Below are 21,443 nucleotides of genomic sequence, written 5' to 3'. Positions count from 1 at the left end.
TCTCTAACCCGCAGGATCATCTTGTACGAATTGGGACAGAAGACGTCGCTTCTCTACAAGCTGAACGGAGTGCTGATGTTGGTGGTGTTTTTCTCCTGTCGTCTCGCTACCATTCCTCTGTGGTTCCAGCTGTCTCCACTGATGGAGACAGGAGAGCTGTACACAGTCGGCACCGCACTACTCATAACTATCTTCGGCTGTATGCCCGTGGTCTCTGTGTTTAATCTCTACTGGTTTAGCAAGATGTGTAAAGGCGCCTACCGTATATTGAGCCGAGGTTAAACTGGCCTTTTTTTCTGTAACACTTCTCTTGTTCTAGCAAGGAACTAGAAGTTCGGCTTCTTCTCACTTGTTTGCAGTAAGAAAGAAAGTTTCGACACCCAATAGTGCTGCATCGTTTGTTAATCTGAGCTATTGTATATTGTGGCAAGCGATATTTTTCTACGACAATTTATTTCATGGACTAGGAAAATCTATTTCCACCGTTACGTTCACATGTTTGCAGTAAAATTGGTGATAACAACGATGCTGCATTGTTTGAAGAAATAATGTGAAGATAATCAAATAAATATAAGAAGGATAATTGTCATAGTCATTTTTTTATCTGTCAACCCATTGAAATACATATCTGATGTCAAAACCTGAGTTTTGACTATGTGACTTGAGTTATACGTTTTCTTACACCAGGACCACAGAAGACTTGGAGAGTTTTGTCTGGCAAAATTTATTTGATAAAACCACAGCTGTTTGCACACCTCGATATATCCCAATGTTGGAGTGTTTTGTTGTAATTCTAGCTACTTAAGCTGAATAATGACGACTAATCCTACAACGTTTCGCTTTCTTGATCGTTTGTACAAGTGCTTTGCTTCGCAACTGAAAATTGGTTACTCTTGTTCACGTTTATAACATGATAAGGTGATCTCCATGGTAAATGGCTACCTGTACAACAAACTGTACAACATTCTTCATTCACAACCACATTCACAGGTACCGTCTGTCACATTCTTTAGTAATCTCCAAGCAGATCTTACGTTAGAATAAGATAGTATCAAAAACTGACAGAGGTGTGAAGCTGGGTTAGTGTGTGACAGTGTATGCGTCTGACACCCTTTCGCCGGCTATACTCCTTTGCCAGCTTGGATACTATCTTATGGCAACGTAGGATCTACTTGGAGATTACCTCTTTAGGGTAATAATGATTGCTTTAACATCGCACTTCAGCTAGTTGTCGCTAGGTGTTGCAACTTCGTCATACCGTATGATATAAATATGGTTACGTTAGAGTGAGGTCCCACCATTTCTTGTTTTTCTTGCATGGATGCCGCAGCATCACCAATCCTGGGTAGAACAGCCTCCTCTGCATCTCCGGTCTACCTTCCCACGTCTTTTTCCTCACATCGTACACGTGCACGGTCATCAACCCCACCCCATCGCGCGTCCCCCCGACCACATAGATCTGGTCCCCGCATGCCAGCGCCCCGAAGAACGACCGAGGTGACGGTATGGGCGGTATCTCTGTCCACACGTCCTCCGTAACATCGTAACACTCGGAATTCACCGCAAACCTCCAGGAGATGATATCAGGATCAAACGTCGTGCCTCCGAACACGTACAGTTTCCTCCCAACCGCCACCAAACAGTGCCCGAAACGCGGAAAGCGCATCGGTCCTAACGTGACAATTTCGTCCGTTTCTGGGTCGAACCGCAAGAGGTCCCAGCTGGCTTGACTAAGACCCGTTTCTTCGTGAAGGCCGCCTGATATGTACAGCTTCCCGCTAACGGTCTCGGCAGCTTGTAGGAACAGGTGATGGGGAAGGTGTGCGGCGTCAGACCACTTGTTTGTGCGGATGGAGTAGGACTCCATGATGTTGTTACTGGCCGATCCACAGGCGTACAGCTTGTCACCGATAGCTGTCAGGGTCATACCTGGATGGATGGAAGTGTCAGGTCGTCAGAGTTGCTTTACAGTTTCTATGGAGCATACAGATTCATAAAATCGTAGAGAAAACCTTGTATAATTCATAAGTAATTGTCATATCTCCATCTCCTTCTGCCTCTTTCTTCCTCCATCTGTCTCTCTTTCTCTTTCTTTCGTTCAATCTCCAGTTCTTTTTTGCTCCAGTCTTTCTCTTTATTTCTCTCTCTCTCCCTTCCTTTTCCGAAAGTTTTCTCTTTTTCTTTCTCGCCCTCTTTCTCTACCTCCCCTCTCTCCCTCTCGCTCTTTTCTTTCCCTCTCTCCCTTTCTACATGCTCCCTTTCCTCATAGCCCCATTGTGTACTGACGCTTGTCGTCTTTGGTCAGTAGGGTGAACATTAACTTAGGACCGATGCCTTACCTGCATGTTTAACCCTTGGTTTCCTAAGCGGGAGCCAGTCGTGTTGGCGCGTGTCATACCTGTAGAACAGACTCACGTGATCTTTCACCAGGGAGTCACTGGCCAGGAAATGTGCAGGGAAACCCACCACGTACAGGAAATCTTCAACCTAGAAGATAAGACGACAACACCTTAAACTTTTAAGGAAGTAATTAAAGTCCAACTATGGGCTCAAAATCAATTGTTTGCGACAAATCAAGTCCTAACCACATAAGAAAGGTTCATATCAACCTATAGCTGTTCGAGATATATCGTTAAAAACAGTAAAAAAAATAACGAGACGGGGGCCGATACCAACTTCCAAGCACCTTTGACCCTTTGCTGACGACACACTTCTGGTCTGGATGTGTGACATAGGCTTTGGGTCATTTCAACTTGATAAGGATCAGAGGACTGACCGAAAGCTTGTTAGTAAGCGCTTTATTTTGTGTATGGATGTAAAGTATAAAACTGCAACATAATAACAAACGAAATTAAATCACAAGACCACCTTTGTCTCTCAATGTTAAGTGTCAAACTCACCACCGCACAAGCCACTGCTGCGTCCAGAAACGCCCTCGGCACAGTAGTGACAGGCTCCCAGAGGAGTTTACCCGCCGACGGCGTCCGGCACACTTGGACCGCCAAAGAAGATTCGTGATGATTCGCGTTTTCCAAACCAGAAATAAGAGTCATAACAGGGGGTACCCTGGCAGTGATGTTCATATCCACACACACGCTCTGTTCAAACTTCTTTGTGTGCCAATCCCGCGCTTCTAAAACCATCCGGATAAACTCACGATCCGCAAATTCCGCTGCTATCGCGAAGACATCCTCCTCGAGATGCCTCAAACTGATGAGGGCAAATCTTATTTTTGACATAATCTTGCCAACAAACTTAGCCCTTTCTTCAAAGTTGAATCGAAACCACTTCACGTAAGCCTCGAAGATGTCCAATTCTGCACAGGTGAATGTGTAGTTGTTGTCTAGTAGTTTGATCATTTGTACAGGAAAGAGGTATAGAAAACTGACGGATTCGATAGTTTGGGGGAAGTTTTTGCTCACTAGTTCAATGGCGGCGGTCTCCAGCTTGGTTAGACCATGGTTTCCCGCTATCACCGCCATTTCTGCACAATTTTCACTGTTCATAATGTTTTGCAAGTAATCATCACACTGCTGTAAAGCTTTGGGTATTTGTAAATACGTCGCGGTGAAAAGAATTTTCGTAAATTTTTTCGGGTCTTCATGATCAGTCAGTAACATCTCAGAGGTATACATGAACTTGAGCAACGTCTCGAAGATTTCTTCTTCCAGTCCTCTGAGAACCACGGCGTTTTCTTGAGACTCTATTAAGCAGTGAGTGAACATGGAGTGGAAGTAGTCACTGTTCTCCATCAGGACTTGTTTGTGGACCCTGAAGCGGGCGTCTTCCACGTACACAACCACGTCTTGGGCCATGGCTGCCAGTAGAGAATATCGATCTGACATACTGTAAAAGAAAGGCAAGCCTATCTTAACGATATATAACTGCATTTGAGAGTTGAAAAGACCGACCCTGGCTGACCATCACAAGTACAGTACAACCAATGATACGGAAATTTCAGTTCGATCAATGATCTATATGGTTGTCCATGAAATATTTCCATTTTTATGTTTTATTTTGCATTTCTACGTTTTGACGAAGGTGGGCGGGGCTGGTGTTGATGTGGCATAAGGAGGAACTTCGGGTCAATGAATCAGATCGTTTTGACGGCTCGATGGATTACGAGCACATACCAGTGCACTACTAAAGGGAAGGGCAACCATATGGCCCGTTTAATGTCATAAACATGTAACAAATGTATGTAACGCTTTTAAACGACTACATTTCAGTAGCGATGTACTACGGTTATACTACGGGTGCCAGTGCATTGCCATGCCTGGTGTATTGTATACTGATCTGTCTAGTACATGAAAGCGTAGTAAGGGTGTGTCCACTACTATTATATCGCTACTTTTTTTTACATAATACATTTTCAAAGTAAAGTTAACACTCAGTAACGAAGTGCCTGTGCGCTTCAATGTTGTGCACTATTGAATTTGAACTTGTCTTCCTCAATGAGAGAAAAGTAAGTAGTAAAGGATATTCCTCGTACCTTCTCCTTGTTTCCTTGTCCATTGATGAACTCCGTGCCCTTCAAAACACCGAGCCCAAAATAACCTGCGTGCCTATCATATAACGCAACATCATGCCAGAACAGTCCCCAGAAATATATCCCTGGGCGTCAAAAACGCAACGGAAAGCTCGCCGTTGCGCTGTTTGTTACTATAGCCTTTGTCTTGGTGACTCTTTCCACGATGGAATGCTTCTTATTTTCCAGTAGGATCACTTGTTCTTGGGGCGTTTATAGTGAAAGTGCTTTCCTCATCGCAGGTCACCGTGTCATACTGTCGTCTGCAACGGCCGCCATGTTGTGGGTGGCATTATAACAGCGACGCCTACTGGGTATTGCGTAAATTACAGCTGATGCATCTGTCGGTAGATCATGGAAAGATAAATGGTGGCGTGTGTTTGATACTCTAATGTAATGACTTAACAGCAAAGTACTCTTTGCTTTCCAGAAACTCGACACAAATCTTCTGATTGACTGCGAGTTGCATCCTATACAATGTAAATGTATTCACCCCTGTCACACAATGCATGTAATGTCAGGGCCATAGGCAAAGGCATTTGTCCACTTGCCTACTTCGTTTTATAAAAAAAAAGTTGTGCTAATGTCCATATCATTTTCACCTTTTATTTTGTTTTTGCCATGTGAAAGTAGAATGACATCTCAAGCCTTCAATACTCTTGATGCCTTTTGAACAACATGCTTCTTTTAAGCCTCTTTTTCTCTGACACACACATACGTAAGCACTCACACAAACACACACTGTAAATCTGTAATTTCTTTCTTCCATTTTTTCCAAATGAAGACTTAAGCCATACATCTGTTGTATAAATAAATTTAGCTTCTTAACATACTAATGACATTAGCCATTGTAAATATGGAAAGGTATTGGGATACAGACTATCTAATTACTAACTCATTGCTTAAGTGCATGCTTATTATATTATACTTTATCAAAATTTTATACTTCAACAGATATTTGATAAATTAATTAGATCTTCAAAATCCCTAGTATTTCCAACTTTACACTGACCATCATTTACTTGGCAAAGAAGCGTGTTTACCGAAAATAACACAACTAGCCAGCAATAAGACTTATTGTACAGGTCCCCAGCATTAATGATTTGCTAATCTGCATAACAGTGAATATTTGAATAGCTAAAACAAAATGCATGTACAGTACCTTATAGAAAAATGCTAGCACTTAATAGTACCTGGATATGTACCTAGACGCTGATGTACAATACAACACTATCAGAACCATACTTAAAAGTCTTATGAACCGACAACATGTTTGATAGAACTGTCATGGTCGACAAATACTGCATGAGTACTTTGTTTTCAATAAAAGATTAAACGCACTAAAAAAATCAAGCAAGGGAAGTCAAAACAATGTTTTTTAAGGAATATCAAAGAAAGTCAAAATGGTTAAATAATCTAAGCATTACTCACCCTCCCCCATAGAGCATATACATGTCATCAAGGAATAAATAAAGGCTTTGACTTGAATTGACAATCCAAAATGAATTGAAGTGACATTTGCAGCAAACATTATAGATGTCATAGAAGAGACAGAATATATATGTCTGTGTGAAAATGATATCATAAGTTCTTTCATTCTGCAAAGCCAAATCACAACTGCTTTGGCATTACAAGCAAAAGGGCAGTGGTTTGATTAAAACAGATATCTTCATGGTCAGCCTTCTATGATTTCATTGACATCAAATTCTATGGTTAGCAAAATCATCAATTTGTTTAAAAAAAAAAGGCCGAACAGATAATAGAAGTTAACCAGTTTAGAAATGTTCACCACTGTAACAATTTATGAAGTACTGATCATTCTATCAAATACAAATAAGATGAAAATAGTAGTGTGTTCACAAATGTGCCATTTGTATAACTATAGGTCATAGCAGAGGCCCAAGGCAGAATCCCATACAAGCTACAGGCCCATGACACAAGCAAAACATATTAGTAATGGTATATACCATATCTAAATTATATAAACTGCCTCCCTTTTAACAAGCAAATATGATAAATAATATGTATATCATCACCGAATCCATTTATTAACAAGATAACCGTTTCTGTACTTTTTTAATTTCACATTGTAAATGTAATAGAATCTTATGCATCCTTATTATACATATATGAAATGGTTCTCCGTATGCCATTCCATATTATACAGTATAAGTCATATAAATAGTAATACACATTTCATAGTTCCAATTTTTATACCTGCATATGTTATGATCGTGAATTAAACATTCTTTTGACAGTTTATTGCATATGTAAGTATTTTGGAGCATATAAATTATAATGTCATAAAATGAAGGTAAAATGTGTGACAGCACATAACATAAGATCACATGCAAACATTACATATCTATTGGAATATTCAAGTCTAGTATAGCATTAACTTCAAAGCAAAAAAAATTTAAGCACAAGAAAAAAATTACACCTTCACCGATAAAAAATTCTATTATTTGAAATAATGTAGGCTTGCAGTTGGAATACAGCATTTGAAATACAGAGTACAAAAGAATTGTATGTTAAATGGCTAAGGAAGAAAATTGCACATGGATTCGCCCCAACCCCATACTATACAAAACAGTTAATCACTACAACAAAATACATACATATTATAGCCACCAGAGAACCAGCTCCATTTCTTATATCTTAGACATTAGGCTATCTCTTTCCATTCCTTGAACACCGTTGCCATTCAAAGTGTCTGTATCTACTATCTGTATTCTTAAACTGTCGTCGTTTTTTATGAATATACAAAGCTGAAGCACACATAACATGGCTATCATCAGGAGTAACGAACATATGATGAATATCTTATGTGTGCCCAGGACGTCATCGTTGTGGAGGTACATCAGTCCGATACACGCGATACTGTTTAAGGGTACGCGGAACCAGTTGATAACGCTGGCACGATTTTTCTCTGGTATGATCCTGCTCCGTAGGTATCCCATACAGGGGAAGTACATTCCACACGCCAGCTCCAGCAGAAGGAATGCCAGGAACGATACGGTCGGATTCTCGTGGTGGGGATGGGTGGATTTGATACAGGCCACCATGGATGTCAGAGCCAGGAGGACCGATATGGCGAGGACGTGCACCGCTTGAAGACGGGCGTGTTTCGTGGTTAGGATGTGGAACAGGGAGGAGCCAATCATGATGCAGATCATGAAAGAGGAGAATATCACGCCGAGCGGAGGTCCCGACGGATCCAACACAGGTGTCCAGATGAAGACGAAGATATACATGCAGCTTTCGAACAACGACTGTATAGCACCGATCAGTAGAATCCGCTTGCTTCTGACGATCTCTCGGAGTCCTTCTATGCACAACTTGGAGAATCTCATCTGGCGCGTGCCGTAGTTCTCATTCCACTTTGTACTTACAAGAACCCCTGATGCGATAAGTAACGGTATTGCCATGATGAAGGGCGCCACGGGTCCGAAGTTGAAAAGACCTGCAAAGATGTTGGCTGCGATTCCCGCCCCGATTGCTAGAATTCCGTTCCAGAATGTCGCTCGCGAGAACGTGACCGGGAGCCATTCCGGAGGAAAGTCGTGTGTCTCTATGTGTTCGTACACATACCAGGACTCGAATGCGGTGAACAGCAGAGATGTGGAAATGCCTCCTAAAACTCTCCCCAGGATCAGGACTCCATAGTGCCTGGACAGTTTCGTTAGACACGATATGGAATACACCACAGCGAAGCACACGCACAGCTTTTTCCTTCCGTACCTGTCCGCTAGCACTCCCGTCCCTGTCCCGAAAATAACACTTGACGCAAACCCACACACGTACAGAACTGCGATCTGTGACTCCTCAAACCCGTAGTGACTGTACAGTTTGTACAGATAGGGACCCTGTAGCCAGTCCGCAAGAAGAGCCAGGAAATAGACTTTGAAGTAGTCTGTTTGGAACTTTCGAAAGATGGGGTTGGACGCTGATACCTCCGGTGGCCTGGCCTTACGTGCCATGATCTCCATACCCACACAGAGTGCAGATAAGAAGAAGAACACGATGCACACGAAACCCTCCATGTTGTTGGCTAGCTGTGGTTTCAGCTTCACTGTCATTGCAGAGTGGCAAACTTGGTCTTCGTCACAGCCTCATGTTGAAGGCCTGGAAAAAACATACATGGGTTTGTTTAATGTACTGGAATAATTGAACTAACTAAATTGCATTCTGTACATGATTTTTAAAGACAGTGTCGTTTTAAAAAATTTAACCACCACTTTAAGTTGTGAATATTAGTTTGTGTTTCATTTTCTGGGTTGTGGTTTTGGATAGTGTACTAGTAGGTATCTACTTAAAAATCTAAAGCCCATTATAACGCACAAAAGCTGATACACCTTCATACTCATACATGCCTTGCACAACGATATCACAACATTCCCATCGGAGATAAGGTCCCAGTATTTTCGTTTTCAACTTTAGAATTGTTTCTCACGTTAGAAGCGTTTACTGCAATTTTGCACCGTTTTCGCTCTGCTGTAAGATAAATTTACCCTTGACGATTAGAAATCTACTTGCGTTCTCTAACTCAAAAGGCGAGCTATGTGGTAGATCCGGTTTCAAGGGTGCCACATCATAACAAATTGTGTTTTGAAACAAATTTTCTGAGCCAAGTTGCCGGTACGTGCGTTCGAGTTACATGAGGTCTTCAAGGGTTTGGACATCAGCGATTATATGCAAACCATGCGGTATTGACTCTTAGAAGCCCCCCTTATTGATCAAAACAGCGATCTGGGGTCGTTAACGTGTTTTAGGGGAGTAAATCACGCAAAACGATGGAAGAATCGTAAAATACTCACTTTCTCTGACGTGGGCGCTGCCATTTTGCGAGCACTGCATGATGGGATTTCGCTTCTTTGTTAGTGACTGAACAGGAATGTTTTCAAATAAATACGTTTCCTACAGATATGTACTCACTTTTAAAAACATTGAAATGGATTAAAATCTCAATAAAATCATTAACCTCCTTGATATTATTTAAGTTGCTATCGGTAAAGTTCGTAAGTTTTTCCGGAAAAGGGCGAACACGTCTAGCGATGTTGCATGCTGGGAAAAAATCTTTCTCTTTCCTTCTGTCCGCCATCTTGGCGAAAGGTTGGTATGATTACTGGTGTCGAATCCTCTGAAATCCGCCAACTCTAGACGTAATCGAAGTCCCAAGATGGGTCGACTTAAGAAATAAAACATGTGTTGTTGTTTTGCGGGGTGTATGTTTCGTGAATATTGTCGTTATGTGAAGAATCTGACCAAAAGTTTCGGCGAGGTCCCGGTAGTGTTTTTAGAGGTAGACTTGCTCGTGTGTGCGACTTACGTGTACGATGGACAAACAATATGATATTATGAACAATTTCTGCACCCACATGTAGTAGATTGCGCCTTTAATTGTATGTCAGGAACTTTACATGGGCTACCCCTTGTTTTTGGTCTTTGGCGATATGTTTATGCAGTGGGTTTAAACTTTGGAGCCATGATGATGGCAGCCATGCGTTTGAGCCCCTAAACTTGGGGAGGGCTTTTCTACAGCGTGGCAGTCTAGTCGAATATTTCTTAGGATATACAATGTTGAGAATATGCCTGTATTGTTTTGTAGGATTCAGAATGTTGCAATTTCATGTCCATGAGTTGTCAAAATAATTGTGTTATGACTACTACTACTACTAGTACTACTTATAAATTTTACTTTTCCAGTATTTGCTCACTGTAGTTAGCCTGTTTTTAATATAGAATAACTTGCCAGAAGTTTATTTGAGTCTGTTGAAGTCTGAGAGATATTTCAGATGTACCTTCAAGTAAAGATACAAAAATTGATGTGAAACGTCTTGATCGTTTCAGCTGCAAGATGGGTGCGTACAAGTATGTACAAGAATTATGGCGGAAGAAGCAGTCGGACGTCATGCGGTTTCTTCTTCGTGTCCGCTGCTGGCAGTACCGTAACCTGTCTGCCATCCATCGCGCGCCCCGCCCCACACGGCCAGAGAAGGCCCACAGACTGGGATATAAGGCAAAGCAAGGTAATGTCGTAAAACACAGCCTTTTTACGTATCCAACTGCACGTGCTCAGGTCAACCATGGAAGTCTCATATTTGTAAACAATTCTTGTCCTGACCATGCTTTATACATAATGTCCAGACGTGTTTTGCTGAGTCTCAGGCTGTCACATTTGACCAACGCATCATATGTAGTTGGATCCTTGACAGGGCGTACAATCAATGAAGACAGTGTCATGGCCACAAATGCTTCCTGTCGAGTTTGCGTCTCTTGTGTTCAAGTGAAATATGCCTAGATCTTGTTCTTGTACTGGATAACACCCCTCATTTGTGTTTGGGCAAACCATCCAGGGTGTAGTGCTGCTGTAGTCTACAGATTTTTTGATCACTTTTTATCACAAGGGTGATATCTAGTAGATATCACCTCTGTGATCAAAAAGTCTGTAATTTTTGTCTGGAGGAATGATTGTATGTTTCAAACTCTTCAGAGTTTTCTCTACTGTGGAGTGCTTGAAGCAATGTGCTGTTGAATAGGGTGAAATTATTTGTGGGTATTTGTATATATCAGTTGAGGGAATATTAGATGGCTAGCTTGACAATATATAACTTTCTGCATGTAACTCGTCTGTTGCAGGGTATGTGATCTATCGCATACGTCTCCGCCGTGGTGGCCGCAAGAAGCCCGTGCCCAAGGGTGCCACGTACGGAAAGCCTGTCCACCAGGGTGTCAACCAGATGAAGTTTGCCAGGAATCTACGATCTGTCGCTGAGGTAAGTCAGATTTTAATCGCTCAAACACTTATTTAAAGAAAGACTGAAGTTCAGAGGGATGTCTTATTTTGTAAGATTTATCCATAGTCTCTTTCCTACCTCAAATGGCCTGAAGCAACTGTCGTTTTTATGGTTACAAAGTTATTTCGGTTGGATGCTTGTTTGTCTGTTCCTCTCATCGGATGCGCTATCCCTTCTCTGTGTACCAGCAGCAAAAGGTGAATGATGAACCCATATTCTTTCCCCATCTTATCGACAAATGCAGAAGCTTGTCTACTCAAGCCAATCCAAATCTGACACCTGCTGCTGTACTCAGACCTCTTTACTACACTGTCAGTGTATTATGTCTTCTCTCTCAAATGTTGTTAACCAGGTTTGAATCTGGTTACTGAATTGAAAAATGGCATTCCCATGTTCGGAATTAAAAAATAGCAATCAGAAAGAGCAATTTCAGAAAGTAAAAGTCATTTCAACTTGTCATACTGAAGCATGTTTGTTTTTCTTGTGTACCTGTGTAGGAGAGAGTTGGCCGTGCCTGTGGTGCCCTGCGTGTGATGAACAGCTACTGGGTGGGCCAGGACTCAACCTATAAATTCTTTGAGGTCATCTTGGTGGATCCATTCCATAAGGTAAGTAACATGGCTTCCATATCCTAAACTGTACAATATAGATTGAATAGTCTGTATCATAACATTTCACCAAAATCACATGGACATCAATGCATATCCACTAATAGTTTCATCAGGTTAGTAGAATAGTTAATAGATTTTTGTGAGCTTTTACATAAAAAGTCTTTGATCAATGTGTGTATCCTTACGCTATTAAAAGTAATTTCTTGTCATTTTGCTGGGATATCCCTGTGGCTCAACTGGTAGCAGTCTCACAGTTGAGTTTGTTCTCAATAAGTTGGTTCCCAGGGTTAGGACCTCTTGGTTGGGACTGCACCAGTCTTTCTGAAGGGATGTAAAGTGGGGGTCCCGTCTTCAAGGTGGTGCCTCGAGCACATTAAAGGGGAAGGGCTAGCAACCCCTCCCTGTGAAGATATACTGTAAATGCAGTAACTTTTGCAGTGGTTAGCTTCACTGCGAACTAAAAACCACCGCGAAAAGACCAGTACCCTGCTGAATTAGTAAGGAAACTTGCTGCTGTAGGCACTATAAGGGTCTGAACGAATGAATAGCCATCTTTGCTCTGTATGGAGTTTATATTGACCAGTGCACTTTTGTCTGTCCCCTCCCCAGGCTGTGCGTCACGACCCAGAAGTACAATGGATCTGCAAGCCGGTCATGAAGCACCGCGAGCTACGCGGTCTGACGTCGGCCGGCAAGAGCTCCCGCGGCCTGGGCAAGGGTCACCTGCACCACAAGACGAAGGGCGGATCCTGGAGGGCGTCCTGGAAGCGGCGCAACACCCTGTCGCTCCGCCGATACCGCTAGAATTGAACACCAACCAGATTGTATTATCTGTAACATTTTGGGTGAACTATTAAAGAAGCACCTTCCTACAGAACTGATTTGTGAAGTCTTTTTTGTTGTTGTTTTATTTGTCTTTCATATGTGTGTTCTTTCAATATATTGTTTGGACATGATCTGACAGTTAGTCGCATCAACCTGGAAGAGACAAACTGTGACCAACCTTGAAATGGTAATGCTTGGAATATACTTTTCCTCTCGTGAAAAACATATCCACACCTGGTAAATCGTAAATGCATCCTTGATGCTGTAGCCTAGAGTATTGAAGTTAGAATATCATACAGGTAGTAGAATTGTCATATTCACTGGGCATCCCAGGTTGGAACACTTATTGATGGTCACAAAAGGCAGGGCATTGGATATGTACATTTATTGGATACCTCAGTTAAAATACACATAATACATACAGGCTACTTAGAGTACAGTCATTGGCCTCAAAGATGTAGCCAAGACACCATCCAATTACTACCAGGATTGATTACACTCACTGCCCTAAAAAACATCTCAGGGCAGCCGAGTGTAAGGAACCTTGGTAGTACTGTAATCAGATGATATCCAGGATACCTTAGATGTACCAATATATATAGAAGAAAATAATATTTTTCATGATGTACAAGCTTTCTTCTACATTATGGTTGGAAGTGGCTAGTTACTTCAAAGGAATGTTACAGAAGAGGGCTAGTGGTTGCTCCTGGGCTGATACATATCATATGATAATACATGTACCATATTCATGTATTACAGTACATAAAACATTATCATTGCCCATTGATGGACATAAACTGAGCTTAAACTTTGCTTGACAGTATCTAATTAGTTCTGATTTTAAATACCCGTGATTCCTGTGCCATCTACCGGGTACCACCTTTCACTGCCCTAGAGTACTCGAAAGGTTCTTGAATAAATCAGTTAGTTGATGAAAACAATTAAACTGCAGAACATGATCATGTCAGGTTAGTCAACTGGATATTCAAAAGTTTGCAATACTGTACAAATAAATGTTCACATAAAATAGGTAGGGAATTTTCTCGGGAACAAAAATTTTGTCATAACATTCTGGTAAAATTCAAGTTTCTATGAACTGTCAACCGTGTAAAACTGGTCCCTCACGAAACGAGTTTTGCTTGAGACATTTTGTCCATCCTGTATTTAGCAAGAATCTTCTTTGAGTTCCCGTTGAGCACGCGACACTTTTGTTTCAGCTCTTTGAACATCTCCCCAAAAGCAGCAATCTCAGCACAGTTTCCTCTGCACCAACTGGCACTGGCGTCATCTGGCGGAGTAAGTGCGTACTGCACGTACCCGACACCGTCGGATTCCCCTGCCGGTTGGTCATGTGAGGGAAACATGTCCCTGCAGTGACTACAAGGAGGGACAGGCCGCACTCCTGGTAGATGATCGTTGGACTCGGGTCGGAATTGAAAGGCTCGGCATGATAGAGTGGGTGGATTTACAGGCACAACCCTCATCTTACCCAATCCTTTCCCTTCCTCTGATTGGTCAAAACTTATGAGCACTGGCAAGGATACGATTGGATGCCAGACCCAGCGAGCTGCGTACTTGATATAGATATCCCGCAGGTGTTTGGGCAGAGGCACACTTCCGCCCCAGGTTTTCTTCAGGACTTTGCTTCCCAGCTTCTTTTCCACGCAACACAGAGTCACTGTCAGGAAAGCGCTGTACTTCAACTTCCCGTACTGATCACTGCCGGTCTTAAGGCGGTTGAAGTCACGGAAAAACTCGAGAATGACGTGTTCTGGAGGCTCCAGGTGACAGATCTGTAATGGAGTCAGAAAGATTTATTCAGAATTTCCTTCTGACAGCAGGAAATACCTATGACTCACTCAAAGAAGCTTGTCCGCGGCTTTACGCCTTGGTGGTGATTATATGACGCAATTCGTCCGACATGCCATGTGACAATTCGAAAATATCTGTGTGCGCGCGTGTGTGTATACATATACTTATATGTGTGTGGTTTTGTGCGTGTATTTTATGTGTGTTTGTGTGTGCGTGTATTTATTCGTGTATGTATATGTGTGTGTGCGTGAGCTTGTCACTGTATGTATATGTTTGTGAGCGTGCGAGTGAGTTTGTGTATATGTTTGTGTGCGTTCCTTAGTGCGTGTCTGCGTGCGTGCATGCAATATTTAAAACAAATAGAGACCTCTTTGAGCAATATTGTGGCAGGCGGTAGGGGGTGCGGGCACACATATCGCTGCCTTGTAGCACGCTGACGGAGTTCAGGGCGGCGCTGGAGGAAGTGGATATTGTCCAGGTTCACACGTCTGTCCTGCTGAACCCAGTGCCACAGACTGTCCATAACCTGCAATAGTTTGTTATAACGGCATAACACAAAATGAATACACTCGAATTATTCGATTAATCAAACGTCTTAAATTCCGGGGGCGACTATAAGCACGACAATGCTGGACTCGAGGCTAGCAGCCTAGAGTATTGCAGTTCGCATATCATACATGAAGTAGATTTGTTCAGGGCAGTCTAGCTTGGAACCACTGGTTGGTCTGAGATGGTCACAAAAGGCAGGACATGAGATATGTAAGTTTATAACATAACCTCAGTTAAAAGCTGGTATGTGTCAGTGATTAGTATACAATCACCATATGCACATTGTACTTTTTAACGTTCCACAAAACCTGAACCGCAAATCCGTGAAAATATACCATGTTTAAAACGACGGTCTGCGGAGATTTATATCTAAGACAAGCTTGTACAATAAGTACCTTTTCACGACACCTAATCAGGCGTCTTGCAGCGTCTTCCCAGGAAAGCCCTCTCTCATAGTACAAAGTCCACAGCCTAGGAACTCCAAAGTACCAAAAGACGTCTACAAACACGTTACAACTCCACTCCACGAAACGCGCCCGCTTTTCTTCGTCCATCTTTTCTAACTACTGAAACCAGACACGCTTGTTTACCTGAAACCTGTGCCAACACCTATTTTAATGAATGAGTCATAGTTTAACTTCCTCTTTTCCATGGCCATTATCAGGTTGGGTTTGGCTATGTTTTGCGTCAGTAAGCTGTACCCGCAGGGAGAATAAGCACACATAGGATTAATGACTTAGATCTCACCTTTGTTTCGAACGTCATTGCTTTAGGGATTACGTAGCTTTCATTCAAATCACGTCTTCTGACTCCTCGCAGCTGAGCTTCATAAAATCCCCTTACGCTTATGTCATTTTCAATGTACATAACGTCTCAGAGTCTCCTTGATGGAATATGTAGGGGCTGTCGCAGTAATGCGTATATCAAGTCCGTATGAGCTCAGTTCATACGAATAGCCCCAAAGATTTCTTTGAAAATCATATTTTTTAGGGTATAGGCGTAGCAATTAAATGAAGGAAGGACAGGATATTGAGGTAAATACTTTATTTAGATTTCTCTGGAAGTTAATCATTTCGTATGTTTAAACTTCAAAGCCATGTATTAAGCACAGATAATTATTGCATACAATTTACAAAGAAGACAATTTGAGACCCTTAAACACTTGATACCAGTCCTACACATTATACTATTATAGATTTAGTGATAACGTTAAAACCCAGCAGGCTTTAAGTTCAGCATTAGATCTATTATTATTCATCAACAACTATATGCATACATTCACCATATATCATACAACACGAAAAATCTAGCATGAAACTGAACCATCATTTTTCATGCTCAGCCAAATTGTGACAATTACTTATATCCTAATAAATCTTTTATGAAACAATTAATGCAATTGATAGTAACTTTAAAACCGTATGTACATTTTTGTCATGTTTTCTAACAAAATGTTGCAGATTTTGTGTTTACTTTACAAATTTCGCTCGCGGCATCTTGTCCATCTTGTACTTGGCCAGAATGTTCTTGGCCTTGCCGTTGTGAACTTGACACTTCAGTCCCAGCTGGTAGAACATGTCGCTAAAGGCCGTGACCTCCGCACAGTTACCTCGGCACCATTTATGGGTAGTGTTCCCATGCGGAGTTGTTTTGTACTTCACGTACCCAGCGCTCTTGTCTGTGGTGGTGTTGTATGAAGGAAACATGTCCTTGCACTGACTACAGGGAGGAACCAGCTTCACACCTGGCAGTGGCCGGGGGCACTTGGACTCAGGAGACAGGTGGAACTGGAAGGCTCGACAATGTAGAGTCGGTGGGTTTATCGGAACGACAGCCACATCACCCAGTCCTTTCCCTTCCTCTGTTTGGTCGAGAGTTATGAGCACTGGCAGAGATACGATTGGATGCCAGAACCAGCGAGCTGCGTACTTGATGTAGATTTCTCGTAAGTGTTTAGGGAGAGGTACACTTCCACCCCAGGTTTTCTTCAGGACTTTGTTTCCATGCTTCTCTTCGACGCAGCATAGAGTCACGGACAGGAAAGCGCTGTACTTCAACAGCTTCCCGTTGTGATCACAGTGGATGAGCTGGCGATTGAAGTCACGGAAAAATATGAGGATGACAGCATCTGGTAGTCCCAGGTTACAAATCTGAAAGGAAACCAGAGGTATACCTCACGATACAACACACAACATGTGGGGCCATATTGTTTTCAAACACCTGTTGCGTAATTCATCACTAGTGGAATACTACAAAAAGTCGACTGATTATGTATTCATTGATTTGATTCATAATCTACTGCATTTGAAAATAACGAAAGTTTTTATTTGCAAGTTCATGCTCATGGGCTAATTACAAGTACATGGTACAAATAAGATAGGGAATATGAATCACTGAGTGTAACAATGCATGAACTGTGATGAATATCATTATACAAAACGACTACTGGAATACTAGTGTTGGTTATATCTAGATAGGTTAACACTCCCTTCTGGACTTCAGTACCCCTTTATGTATGTACAATTGATTTTTTTTTTGCATTATGTGTTTGTGTGTGTGTGTGTGCATAAATTTTCAAACTTGTACAGTCGCCACATTGAACTGACCTCGTTGAGCAGCAAGGTAGCAGGCGGTAGGGGGTGCGGGCAGACAAACCGCTGCTGTTTAGCAATCCGGCGCAGTTCAGGACGAGCCCTAAGGACGGTGATGTTGTCGAGGTCCACCTTCTTGTCCTGCTGAATCCAGTGCCACAGACTGCGAACCACCTGCAATAGGCGCGGTTGGTTTTGACGTCAGAACCAAACTTCAATAAAATTATGGTAGTCTTCCCAGCCTTTTAAAGCGGGCAGTGGGATGTCTATCCACTGGGTCTAGATTGCGGTATTGGAAGGCCGAAACCATTCCCCTCCTTCCACTGCCTTTTAAAATATAGTAACTCCAGAACTGAACTTAGGTACCCATTTTTACACCCGGGATAAGTGAAAGGTCTAGCCTAGAAGCCACTCAGCTACTAGATGACATAATCAACAAACTGTATTTGAAAAAAAATCAACGTAGCCTGATTAATATTAGAAACAATAAATATCCCCCTCCCCAGTACTCAAAGATGTCAACGTTTCACCTTTTCTTGACATGCTTTAAGGCGTTTTGTAGCTTCCTCCTGTGAAAGACCCGCCATGTCGTACAACGTCCTTAGCTTGGGTACTGCAAAGTTCACAAAGACAGCTAGAAACTCATTACAACTCCACTCAACAAAACGCGCCTGCTTTCCTTTGCCCATTTTATCTTTATCCTTCGAAATTCCTAGCCGTCTACCTTTCAACTGTGCCGACGCCCTTCGTGACATTCGTCATAGTTTCGGTCCCTGTGTTTTTTAAAGATAGGTGGGTCATGACTCATGATCCGTGCGTCAGAAAGTCAACTAGTAAACAGTGAGATGTCATGGTGTGAAGCTCTCCTTTTGTTTGGACACCTTTACCGAACCTTAAGGGATAACTTTGCCTTTATTTGATTACATTTGTATTACGCTAAAGGTCATCACTTACGAAAGGTGTTCTCTGACTAACACCTCTGATCTTCGAGATAAGCCCCTCTCACCGTCATACAGCACGTCTAGGACGGACTGTTTTGGCACCTGAACCGGAACAGGTAACAATGGCTAGTATTACAAGTAGTACGCAACTTTCTAGTCTCCAAGTAGAAGTTTGGTATTGACTGTTTTGACGTATTTTATGGCGTTTTTGTCGGGCTTTCTTTTTTGTACTGTAAAATTTTCTTCATGTCCCGGTGAAACATTTTAAGTGGCAAGTCAAAGGTGTGATTTGTGCAAGGCATCAAAATTGTAGTCACAAAGGTACGGTGCATTTAGCCTCATTTGCTGACTTCTAGCGCTGACTCGATCTCATTTTTTGGGGGGAGGGGGCGATTTTCAACATGGACTAAGGTATTATATATGTTAAAACTTTTGTATCTATATGCCTGTGCTTAGTCCGATGGTACATGGATGTACAATAAAGGCTATCATTTAATGCCGGGAGGGGGAATTTCCGTGCTGGCTCCAGCAAGACATATAAGAGTTCGGAGACCTCATATCTCTATGAATATGATTACGTAAATGACCTTCACATGTACATGATCTACACTTCGCTATATTCACATATTTCATGGAGATAAAAATCCAGCGCTGATGGAAGTCTGCGAATGTGCACTTATCCTTCTAACCGTAAGGTGTCGCCCATAAAAGTACTGGACAATCGCAGACTGATTGATCACATATTATACAGAAAAGTGCGCCGTTCGATATCAGCTGTCGTTCTGCCAGGTTTACTGCTACAGTTGACCTGACAGAAAAAAACACAGACGCCAACACTTCTACCATCCATCGCTATCCTTTGCGGTCCGTCCCTTGCCCTGCTGTGTTTGTGTGTCAGTAATTTGTAACTCAACAATAAATACCAATTTGGTAGATACGAAATGTCGTTGAGAGAAAAAAAATCCCCATTGGCTCTCGTCAAATTTATAACATCACACAGGGGAACAGCGTTGCCTGTCCTTGAGTTGACGAGTTCTGACATCGATGACCGTTTCGTGCCATAATTTTTCAGGCGTGACACGTACGTAGTAAATGTAGTGCCAGCTTCTGGAACAGGAGTCGTGACACGGTATGATCGTCGACTGGACGGAAAGTGGCTTTAAACGGGCGATCTCGGCAGTATTGCAGGCTTCAATATCACTTTCAAACCCACGCAACATATATGTAAAGAGAGTAACCTTTAAAGTGTCTTTCCCAATGGTTCAACATCAGGACTGATCGGTACCTGTCAGAGATTAATTCGAACTCACAGTTACTCAGTACCTCCAGGTACTGAGTCAACAACCCTGGCCACAAAGCCATCGTGCCACGGCTCAAGACAACCCATTCATATCACTTTCAAATGTTTACACTATCAATTTGACATTCACAAAACGGGAAGATGCATACATGTTGCATGCATACATCCAACTCTCCTCCTCCCCACCGATTATTGGTCAATCCCTTCATTATTGGTCAATGCTTTCCAACCTGTATGGTAACCTTGCCATAACCTCTCTATTTGTTTTTACAAAAATTCTATATTTTTATCATTCCTCCCTTCGTCGCTCTATCGATCCGTCCACCTATTCTACTACCAATTTCTTATTTAGAACTGTCCCATGGACTTACACAAATGGCACAAATGTCCATCTTTTAATCATTATCTAGAAATTTCCAATTTACTATTGTTTACCCCTAAGTGATAAGTCACTCCCTATCTTTTTCGAAAGACAACCATAGTTTGGGAGAGCTGTACATGTATTCCAAAATAACTAGCGAACGGTGCGACATTACCTCCTACCATCTGCCTGTAAGAGCATACCTTCACCCTGCTCTCCAAGTAGAGGTTAGGCTCCGGCTTTTTTTTTTACGTTTTAGCCGGTTTTTTATCGGGCTTTCTATTATGTACCGTTTTGTTGATGTCTCGCGAAAACCCCTAAAAACGTATAAAAAACAGTCTAACCTCTGCTTGGAGTGTACCTACCTTCACTTGCCCATTACATCGTGGTAGAGCAGCCCATTTCCGGCGGGGGTGCCTCCGCTAGCGGGAACGGCGTGCTTACCTTCTTGTCACAGTACAATTATTCCCATTCATTAGGAGTATTATCCCTCGCGCCGGACCGGGAGTGCTTACAATAGCTTTTCATTCGCGAAGGCTCTCGCAACACTAGCCATTGTATCCCGCCTTTTAGTCCCGTTTAATATATCACATTGGACAGGGGGCTGTCGCGGAAAGTGTTGGATCAGTGCACACCCTTAATGATAAATATCATTTACTTGTACAAAGAGAGAAAATGTACAAATCATATGATTTATTTATGTCGGCTTCCTGTTCAAAGCTTTCAGAAAAACTTTCCATTTTGGTTTTATGTCTTAACACTGACAATAACAATATCGCCAAGCATCATTACACATGTCAGAATACAATGAGCATGTGTGTCATTTACGATAACATAAGGACGTAATCGGTGATCATAATAACTTATATCTTATCCATTCGAATACTATGATTCAAAGGAATTATAGGGTATGTTTTCTTAGTGGTGCCACCGGTACTTGAAGCTTATCGAGTCTACCAATAACCTCCTTGAGTCTACTATGATTGTGCTGCCAAGAAAAACACCATGGGCTTGATCATGAGGCAGCGTAATCTTCAGCGCGATTTAATATGCACTTGTGATGCTGTAATTTTAAAATGAACATCGTCCATGCGAATGAATCCCGTTATGTGCTATCTATCTGTAATT

The 21,443-nt window shown here is 42.1% G+C and overlaps 5 protein-coding genes across 11 annotated transcripts in view; 2 read left to right on the top strand and 3 right to left on the bottom strand.

Moving 5' to 3' along the window:
• The window catches only part of LOC118405372 (TLC domain-containing protein 4-B-like), a 10,046-nt gene extending 9,463 nt beyond the window's left edge, over positions 1-583 (top strand). For all 5 annotated transcript variants that reach the window (XM_035804845.1, XM_035804847.1, XM_035804843.1 and 2 more), the window contains one exon: positions 15-583. In XM_035804845.1, coding sequence (XP_035660738.1) covers positions 15-282 — 268 coding nt within the window. In that variant the 3' untranslated portion in view covers positions 283-583. The remainder of the gene's footprint in view (positions 1-14) is intronic.
• Positions 584-708: 125 nt separating this feature from the next.
• Positions 709-4,812, bottom strand: LOC118405370 (kelch-like protein 13). The gene is made up of 4 exons (XM_035804840.1): positions 4,493-4,812; positions 2,901-3,846; positions 2,340-2,487; positions 709-1,929 (listed from the first exon to the last, which is right to left on the bottom strand). Exons 1-4 carry the CDS (start codon positions 4,513-4,515, stop codon positions 1,277-1,279), a joined length of 1,770 nt encoding a protein of 589 aa, XP_035660733.1. The 5' UTR covers positions 4,516-4,812; the 3' UTR covers positions 709-1,276.
• A 484-nt stretch (positions 4,813-5,296) lies between these two features.
• On the bottom strand, positions 5,297-9,470 carry LOC118405640 (molybdate-anion transporter-like). 2 transcript variants are annotated; one of them, XM_035805208.1, is made up of 2 exons: positions 9,346-9,470; positions 5,297-8,653 (listed from the first exon to the last, which is right to left on the bottom strand). In XM_035805208.1, the coding sequence occupies exon 2, from the start codon at positions 8,605-8,607 to the stop codon at positions 7,180-7,182; it is 1,428 nt and encodes a 475-aa protein (XP_035661101.1). In that variant the 5' UTR covers positions 8,608-8,653; positions 9,346-9,470; the 3' UTR covers positions 5,297-7,179. The 2 variants fall into 2 exon arrangements, with proteins under 2 accessions (XP_035661101.1, XP_035661102.1); XM_035805209.1 differs by lacking the exon at positions 9,346-9,470 and adding an exon at positions 9,165-9,317.
• An 84-nt stretch (positions 9,471-9,554) lies between these two features.
• LOC118405642 (60S ribosomal protein L15-like) lies at positions 9,555-12,813 on the top strand. Of its 2 annotated transcripts, none has more exons than XM_035805212.1 (5): positions 9,555-9,640; positions 10,379-10,557; positions 11,168-11,304; positions 11,823-11,933; positions 12,546-12,813. In XM_035805212.1, the coding sequence occupies exons 2-5, from the start codon at positions 10,386-10,388 to the stop codon at positions 12,738-12,740; spliced, it is 615 nt and encodes a 204-aa protein (XP_035661105.1). In that variant the 5' UTR covers positions 9,555-9,640; positions 10,379-10,385; the 3' UTR covers positions 12,741-12,813. The 2 variants fall into 2 exon arrangements, with proteins under 2 accessions (XP_035661105.1, XP_035661106.1); XM_035805213.1 differs by having other exon boundaries at positions 9,632-9,830.
• Positions 12,814-13,135: 322 nt separating this feature from the next.
• Positions 13,136-18,872, bottom strand: LOC118405641. The gene is made up of 5 exons (XM_035805210.1): positions 18,244-18,872; positions 17,729-17,887; positions 15,518-17,272; positions 14,941-15,099; positions 13,136-14,554 (listed from the first exon to the last, which is right to left on the bottom strand). The coding sequence occupies exons 1-3, from the start codon at positions 18,466-18,468 to the stop codon at positions 16,592-16,594; spliced, it is 1,065 nt and encodes a 354-aa protein (XP_035661103.1). The 5' UTR covers positions 18,469-18,872; the 3' UTR covers positions 13,136-14,554; positions 14,941-15,099; positions 15,518-16,591.
• Positions 18,873-21,443: the final 2,571 nt, after the last annotated feature.

Source organism: Branchiostoma floridae, chromosome 18 (assembly GCF_000003815.2).
Source record: "Branchiostoma floridae strain S238N-H82 chromosome 18, Bfl_VNyyK, whole genome shotgun sequence".
Taxonomy (NCBI): domain Eukaryota; kingdom Metazoa; phylum Chordata; class Leptocardii; order Amphioxiformes; family Branchiostomatidae; genus Branchiostoma; species Branchiostoma floridae.
Note: the sequence above shows the minus strand (reverse complement) of the source record. Positions and strands in the feature narration are given on the sequence as shown.